General features: G+C 50.8%; 1 protein-coding gene across 1 annotated transcript in view; it reads right to left on the reverse strand.

Moving 5' to 3' along the window:
- Positions 1–4,633: 4,633 nt before the first annotated feature.
- Positions 4,634–7,548, reverse strand: part of BORCS8 (BLOC-1 related complex subunit 8) — a gene marked incomplete at its 5' end in the record, with an annotated part of 3,947 nt that continues 1,032 nt past the window's right edge. The window contains 3 exons of the mRNA XM_031065587.1: positions 4,634–5,081; positions 6,102–6,209; positions 7,233–7,297. Coding sequence (XP_030921447.1) covers positions 5,039–5,081; positions 6,102–6,209; positions 7,233–7,297 — 216 coding nt within the window. The remainder of the gene's footprint in view (positions 5,082–6,101; positions 6,210–7,232; positions 7,298–7,548) is intronic.

The following is a 7,548-nucleotide window of genomic DNA, read 5'->3' on the forward strand; positions in this document are numbered from 1 at the left end:
CCGGGGGGCTGGGCGGAGGCGGGGAGCGGGGTCGGGGTGCCGGGAGGCACGGGGATGCTCGGAGGGGTCCGGAGGAACCGGGGATGCTCGGAGAGGTGTGGGCAGAAGGGAAGGGCTGGAGGACGCGGCGGGATCAGCGAATGACGGGTCCGGGGTGCCACCTCCTCCGGCGCCCCAAAATCCGCGGGAGGATTTGCTGGGTCCTCTCCAAAAGGGCGTTGTGGGCAGCAATGGGTGGAAAATCTCCTGAATTCCTCTCCGTGGACACCAGGGCTGGAACTGAGCTCTTTAATTTGAGTTTTAGAGGCTCTAGAAATCGGGACCGGCAAGTTTAGACCTGGGTGCACAATCCAGGGGGTTTCGTTTCCGTGATTTGAAACTCCCAGCGTGGTTTGGGGGCGTCCCAAGAGCTCCTGGGGTCACCTCGGCCCCCAGGGATTGCCCCAAAATGTTGGGGTGACCACCCGGGGCCACCAAAATGACCCCAGGGCTGGGTCATTAACCCCATTAATTAAATGTTGATTTCATCATTAATCAATCAGCATCATCAATCAGCACTTTTACACCGGCAGAGTTATTCCCAAAGAAATTCCTTTCTTTTTTCTTTTCATGGATCTGGAATGGGCTGGGGGCTCCTGGCTCAGCACCTAAAATTAAAAAGCAACTCGGGGATAATTTGATTTTAAAGGATTTTGGTGACAACCGGACTTTGTGGGGTGGCTCACGCAATTTTGGGACCTCTCTGACTTCAGTCAAAACTCATTGAATGGGAACGACGACGTTTCAACAGCTCCTTTTTGTCCCTAATTAGAGAATCCAATCAGTCCCGGCTCTGCACGGAGCACCGGGCTGGAGAAATTCCAGCAGCGCCTCCTCAACCTCTTCCAACGCTTCATTAACGGAGGAGAGCGAAAATATTTCCCCGAAAACAAAAAATTCCCCACAACAAACTCGGCTTTTCTGCTGGAAAATGAACAGCAAAAAATTCCCCCCCTACCCCGAGCTGTGAATTTTCCTGTGATCCCCGCCTGGATTTTGGGCTCAATTTGGGAGCTGTGGAGTTGAAATTTGGGAATTGCGAGGTCACAGTGAGGAAAAATCCCATTCCCAAAACCTCCCAGAGCAAAACGCCGGGAGGTTCTTCCCCAATAATCTGAATTTCGGGAGGATTTCTGCGCCTCTCCCCGCTGCGAGAATTCCTCTCCCTGGCAATCTCCAGCAGATCCATTGGCCCGTGCCTCAGTTTCCCCGGCTGCGGTCGGAGTTCTCCGCTCGGGCCGGGCAGATAAAGCGGGATTTGGGGCCGTGGCCGGGAGGTGGCGGTGATGTCCCCGCGCTGCGGTGGCGTAACGGGAGCCGCTCCCGGCGCGGGGACCTTCGGCGCTGTCACCTCGAACTCTGCTGTCACCCCCAACTGGCGCTGTCACCCTGAATTCTGCTGTCACCCCCAATTGGCGGTGTCACCCCCAACTGGCGCTGTCACCCCCAACTGGCGCTGTCACCCCAAACTCTGCTGTCACCCCGAACTGGCGTTGCCATCCCAAATTAACACTGTGACCCCAAACTGCCACTGTGACCCCAAACTGCTGCTGTCACCCCAAATTCCTCTGTGACCCCCAATTGCCGCTGTCACCCCAAACTGGCGCCATCACCCCAAATCGGTGCTGTCACCCCGGATTAACTCTGTGACCCCAAACTGGCCCTGTCACCCACTCCAGATTTTTTTCCTGAGCTCAGATCAGGACCAGGATCAGTTTGGGGTTCCTCACTCCAGAGATTTCCTGAGCTCAGATCAGCACCAGGATCAGTTCTGAAAGAGATTTTTCCTGAGCTCAGATCAGGACCAGGACCAGCCCTGAATTCCTCCCTCCATCCTTTTCCCCAGGCTCAGAGCAGGACCGGAGCCCTTCCAGAGGCTCTTTTCTGTGTCAGGAGCCCTTCCAGAGGCTCTTTTCCCTGTTTTCCCTGTTTTCCCTCTTTCCCAGGGCACTCTGGTTCCTCCTGGACAGCCGGAGCGTCCGGCACGCGGCCATCGGCCTCTTCTGCTGCGGGGTCTGCCTCTACCTCACAGGCAAGTGTCCCCAGTGTCCCCCAGTGTCCCTCAGTGTCCCCAGCCCAGCCCTGGTTTCTCCCCCAGCACTGCCGTGCTTCACAGACGGCTCCCATCATTTCCTTCCCTGCCATTCCCATTCCAGGGGCCCAGGCTGGGATTCCGGAGGGGCTGGAGGGGTCCAGAGATGGGAACGGAGCTGGAGAATCCCTGGGAGAGCTGGGGAAGGGGTTGGAATTTCCAAATCCAGGAAATTTCCACATTTTTCCAGGAATTTCCAAATCCATCCCTTAGTAACCTCAGCTCCTGAGCTTTTTCCCAGGGGCTCCTGAGCCTGTCCCTGAGCCCTTTTCCAGCCTCAAACACTCCAAGAATTCCCAAATCCATCCCTCTTTACTCCCAGCTCCTGAGCCTGTCCCTGAGCCCTTTTCCAGCCTCGACCACTCCAAGAATTTCCAAATCCATCCCTTTTTAATCCTGGCTCCTGAGCTCTTTCCCAGGGGCTTCTGAGCCTGTCCCTGAGCTCTTTTCCAGCCTCAGCCACTCCAGGAATTCCCAAATCCATTCCTTTTTACTCCCAGCTCCTGAGCCTGTTCCTGAGCCCTTCTCCAGCCTCAAACACTCCAAGAATTCCCGAATCCATCCCTTTTTACTCCTGGCTCCTGAGCTGTCCCTGAGCCCTTCTCCAGCCTCAGCCACCCCAGGAATTCCCGAATCCATCCCTTTTGCCCCGCAGCCCCTCAGGGTGCCGCTGTGCTCTGCTCCCCCTGCAGCCCTGGCCCTGTTCATGCTGCTGCTGTTCCAGCTGGAGGCTGCCATCGCCAGCGCCTGCATCCTGACCTCTGGAATTCTCGTCCTGCTCATCTCCCTGCTCCACGTGCTGCTCCGCGCCTCCCACATTTCCCAAATTTCCCGCATTTCCCAAGGCTCGGAGCCTTCCCAAGCCCTGTACGAGAACGACTCGGCCCAGCCCGGCCACGGCAGCGACCTCGACAGGAACGCGGCTGCTCCTCCTCGGCCCCTCCGCGAAATCCACCGGGAATTCTCCTTCCCGCCTTTCCCGGAGGGCAAATCCCAGCCGGGCTGGGCCTCCAGCAGCAACCTGAGCTCCAGGAGCAAGGAATTCCCTAGGGAATCTCAGTGGGAATTGTCCAGGAGCAAGGAATCCCAATGCCAGGACTGGTCCAGGATCGAAGAATTCCCCAGGGAATCCCAGTCCCAGGACTGGTCCAGGAATAAGGAATTGCCCAGGGAATCCCACCAGGAATTGTCCAGGAATAAGGAATTGCCCAGGGAATCCCACCAGGAATTGTCCAGGAGCAAAGAATTGCCCAGGGAATCTCAGTGGGAATTGTCCAGGAACAAGGAATTCCCCAGGGAATCCCAGTCCCAGGACTGGTCCAGGAAAAGGATTTTCCCCAGGGAATCCCACCAGGAATTGCCCAGGGAATCTCAGTGGGAATTGGTCCAGGAATAAGGAATTCCCCAGGGAATCCCACCAGGAATTGCCCAGGGAATCTCAGTGGGAATTGTCCAGGAACAAGGAATCCCAATCCCAGGACTGGTCCAGGATCAAAGAATTCCCCAGGGAATCCCAATCCCAGGACTGGTCCAGGAATAAGGAATTGCCCAGGGAACCCCAGTCCCAGGACTGGTCCCGATCTCACAGGACGCTGCTGGATTCAGGGCTGCTCCAGGAGCAGGGAAATCCTTGGAATGTCATCAGCAGGGACATGAGGGACGTGGCGTCCCACAAAGCCACCAAGGACTCCACGCTGGTCTGAGGGAAATTGGGGATTTTTCTGGAGGAGGAGTTGTTGGTTTTTCACAGTTTTGGGGTTTTTTTCCTTTAAAATTCCTTTTATCCACAGCTAAAATGCCAGCGCTGCCTGCCTGGGGAACCCAAACCCATCCCAGCTGTGGGAGAGGATCTGGGAATTGGGGATGGGGAGCAGAAATTGGGATTTTCACCAGCACAGTTTCAGCCTTTCCCAGCAGATCCCGGCTGATTTCCCTTCTCCTTCCTCCCTGCTCCATCCTCATCCTCAGCACTGGCACGGATCGGGTGGGGAAAATCAAATTTGGGGTGGGGAAAATTCAGTTTGGGGTGGGGAAAATTCAGTTTGGGCTGGGGAAAATCAAGTTTGGGGTAGCCAGGAATAGACCTGGGGTGGGAAAAAGCAGATTTGGGGTGGGAAAAAGCAGATTTGGGGTGTCACTGCTGCTATCCCAAATTCCACCTGTTATCCCAAGAGCAATTCCCCTGGAATTTGAGTTCAGCCATTCCCTGAATCCCCCTGAAAAATCCACGAGGGCTCCACACCAAAGCTCTGCTCCTTTCCAAAACCAAGAGTGCAAGAAGAAAAAAAATCCTTTTTTAAATATTTTTTTTTTGGTAGGATTTTAAGGATTTTTTTTTTTTTCTCTCTTTGAAAACCTAAAATTCCACATTCCTTTGTTCCATGCCCTTGGAAACTCCAGGATAAAAAAAGGAGCTCCAAGCTCCCACGGCCACAGGAGAAAAATTGAAGAATTTAAAAGGAATTTTCTTGTTGGGCTTTTTTTTTTGGAGATTTTTTGAGGTTTTTTGAGGTTTTTTTTCTCCTTTTTATTCTTGTCCTCATTAAAAGCAAACCCAGCAATTCCTTGGCAGCAGCTGGAAAAAGTTTCTCCTTGGAGAATTCCTCCTCAACAAAAGCTTGGGAGTGTTGCTCACATTCCAGCTTTTTACACAAAATTCCCAAAGCAAAACTTCATCTTCGAGGGTTTTTTTTGGGAAAAAAAAATTTTTAAAAAGCCTGGAAAAAAAAAAAGGGAAGGATAAACACAAACCCACCCTGTTTTTCCATGGAAAAGAGGTCCCAAAAAGCAAAATTTGGGATTTTCCAGCTTTTTTTTTGGGGTTTTCCTGGGAATTCAGGAGTCTCTCTACCTGTGCAGCCCCAGAGGTTTTTTTTTGTCACTTCTTGGAAAATTCAGGATGGAAAATCAAGAAGTTCCTGGAGGATTCTTGGGTTGGGGGGTGATGGTGCTGTGGGAAGAAAAAAAGGAAAAGTTAAATTCAGCAGCTTGAAAATGGGAGAAATTTGGGGTTTCCTTAAAAAATTTGCTTTGCTGGGGTAAGGGGTTGTTGCTAAAGTGGCACAAATCCCCAAAAAATCCCCCCTCAAAATCAAAAGAAATCTCAAAAATCCCACAGATTTTTTTTTTAAATCCCCCCCCCAAAAATCCCTAAAATCCCCCCCACAAAAAAAAATCCTTCAAAATAAAAAAAATCTCCCAAAAATAATAAAAAGAAAAAAAAAACCCAAATTCAAAACAAATCCTAAAAAAAATCCCTGAATTTTTTTTTTTAAATCCCCAAAATTTTGGGGGTACCTCTTCCCAATCCCTGCATCCCTAAATTCCAAGCACTTCGGATCTCCCCAAAATTTAATTTATTCCCAGTTTTCCCTTAGCAAACAGCGCTGTTTTCCCCCAGGGGAACAGGGTAAAAATCAGGGAATGCTGTCCTGGATAATCCTGGAATTTTTTTCTTCTGGGATTTTGGCATCCCTAAACTCCAAACACTTCGGATCTCCCAAAAATCTCCCCAAAATCTTCCCTAAAATTCAATTTATTCCCAGTTTTCCCTTAGCAAACAGTGCTGGTTTCTCCCTGGGGAACAGGGAAAAAATCAGGGAATGCTGTCCTGGATAATCCTGGAATTTTTTTTTTTCTGGGATTTTGGCATCCCTAAACTCCAAACCTTTCAGATTTCCCAAAATGCTCCCTAAAATTCAATTTATTCCCATTTTCCCAGAGCAAACAGCGCTGGTTTCTCCTTAGGGAACAGGGAAAAAATCAGGGAATGCTGTCCTGGATAATCCTGGAATTTTGGCATCCCTAAACTCCAAACCCTTCGGATCTCCCAAAAATCTCCCCAAAATTCAATTTACTCCCCGTTTTTGCACTGCAAACAGCGCTGGTTTCCCCCAGGGGAAAGGGGGAAAAATCAGGGAATGTTCTCCTGGATAATCCTGGAATTTTTTCCCCAGGATTCTGGGGGTACCTGCGGCCCTGGGCAGCGTTGAGCTGCTCCTTCATGGCTATGGAATGCTTGAGCAGGCTGTCGATGCTCTTGAAGTAAACGCTGCTGTCGGTCATGTTCTTGATGGCACTGGAAAAGTGGGAAAAGGGGGAGAGCTGGAATTCCCAAATTCTGCTTGTTCCCCCTCCAATCCCAGGAAAGTTCAAGTTTGGGGAGTTTTCCCACTGTGGGAAGTTGGGGAAAAATTGCATAAAAGTTGTGGAATTCCTGAGAGGAGTTCCCAAATCTCACCCTCGTTCCCTGCATCCTGCTGGGTTTTTCCAGCCTGGAATTGCAGGAATTTCTCCTCTCGAGGTGAAAATCCCAAATAATTCCCTGGATCTTTCCACCCAGAATTCCAGGAATTTCTCTCTCAAAGTGAAAGTCCCAAACCCCAGCTCCTCCCAACTCATTCCCTGGATCCTGCTGGGTTTTCCAGCCTGAAATTCCAGGAATTTCCCTCTCAAATTGAAAATCCCAAATCCCACCCTCATTTCCTGGACCCTGTGGTGTTTTCCAGCCCAGAATTCTGGGAATTTCACCCTCAAATTGGAAATCCCAATTAATTCTCTGGATTTTCCACCCAGAATTCCAGGAATTTCTCTCTCAAAGTGAAAGTCCCAAACCCCAGCTCCTCCCAACTCATTCCCTGGATCCTGCTGGGTTTTCCAGCCTGAAATTCCAGGAATTTCCCCTCTCAAATTAAAAATCCCAAATCCCAACTCATTCCCTGGACCCTTTTGTGTTTTCCAGCCTGAAATTCCAGGAATTTCCCCTCTCAAAGTGGAAATCCCAAACCCCAGCTGCTCCCACCCTCATTCCCTGGATCCTGCTGGTTTTTCCAGCCTGGAATTCCAGGAATCTAACCCTCAAAATAAAAATCCCAAATCCCAACTCATTCCCTGGATCTTTCCACCCAGAAATCCAGGAATTTCTCTCTCAAAGTGAAAGTCCCAAACCCCAGCTCCTCCCAGTTCATTCCCTGGATCCTGCTGGGTTTTCCAGCCTGAAATTCCAGGAATTTCCCCTCTCAAATTAAAAATCCCAAATCCCAACTCATTCCCTGGACCCTTTTGTGTTTTCCAGCCCGGAATTCCAGGGATTTCCCAGCACCTGCAGGCGTACTCCACGGTGTAAATGGCTCCCTGGCTCTGCTCCTCCCAGCTCTGCATGTCCGACTGTGAGGGGATAAAAAAAACCAAACAAAACCCCTTGGATCAGGCAGGATCTGAGCTGGGAATGGGGATTTGGGGAGGGATTCCTGCCTGGAATGGGATGGGATGGGATTCCCAGGGAAGATCTGCCTGTCCCTGGATCCCTGGAATGTCCAAGGATCCAAGGAAAACTTGGAGCTGCTTCCAGAGGTGCAAGGAGCTCCAAAGGAGCTGGAGAGGATTTGGGATTTGGGAATTCCAGGGCACAGGGAATG

Source organism: Geospiza fortis, unplaced genomic scaffold, assembly GCF_000277835.1.
Source record: "Geospiza fortis unplaced genomic scaffold, GeoFor_1.0 scaffold1273, whole genome shotgun sequence".
NCBI lineage: Eukaryota > Metazoa > Chordata > Aves > Passeriformes > Thraupidae > Geospiza > Geospiza fortis.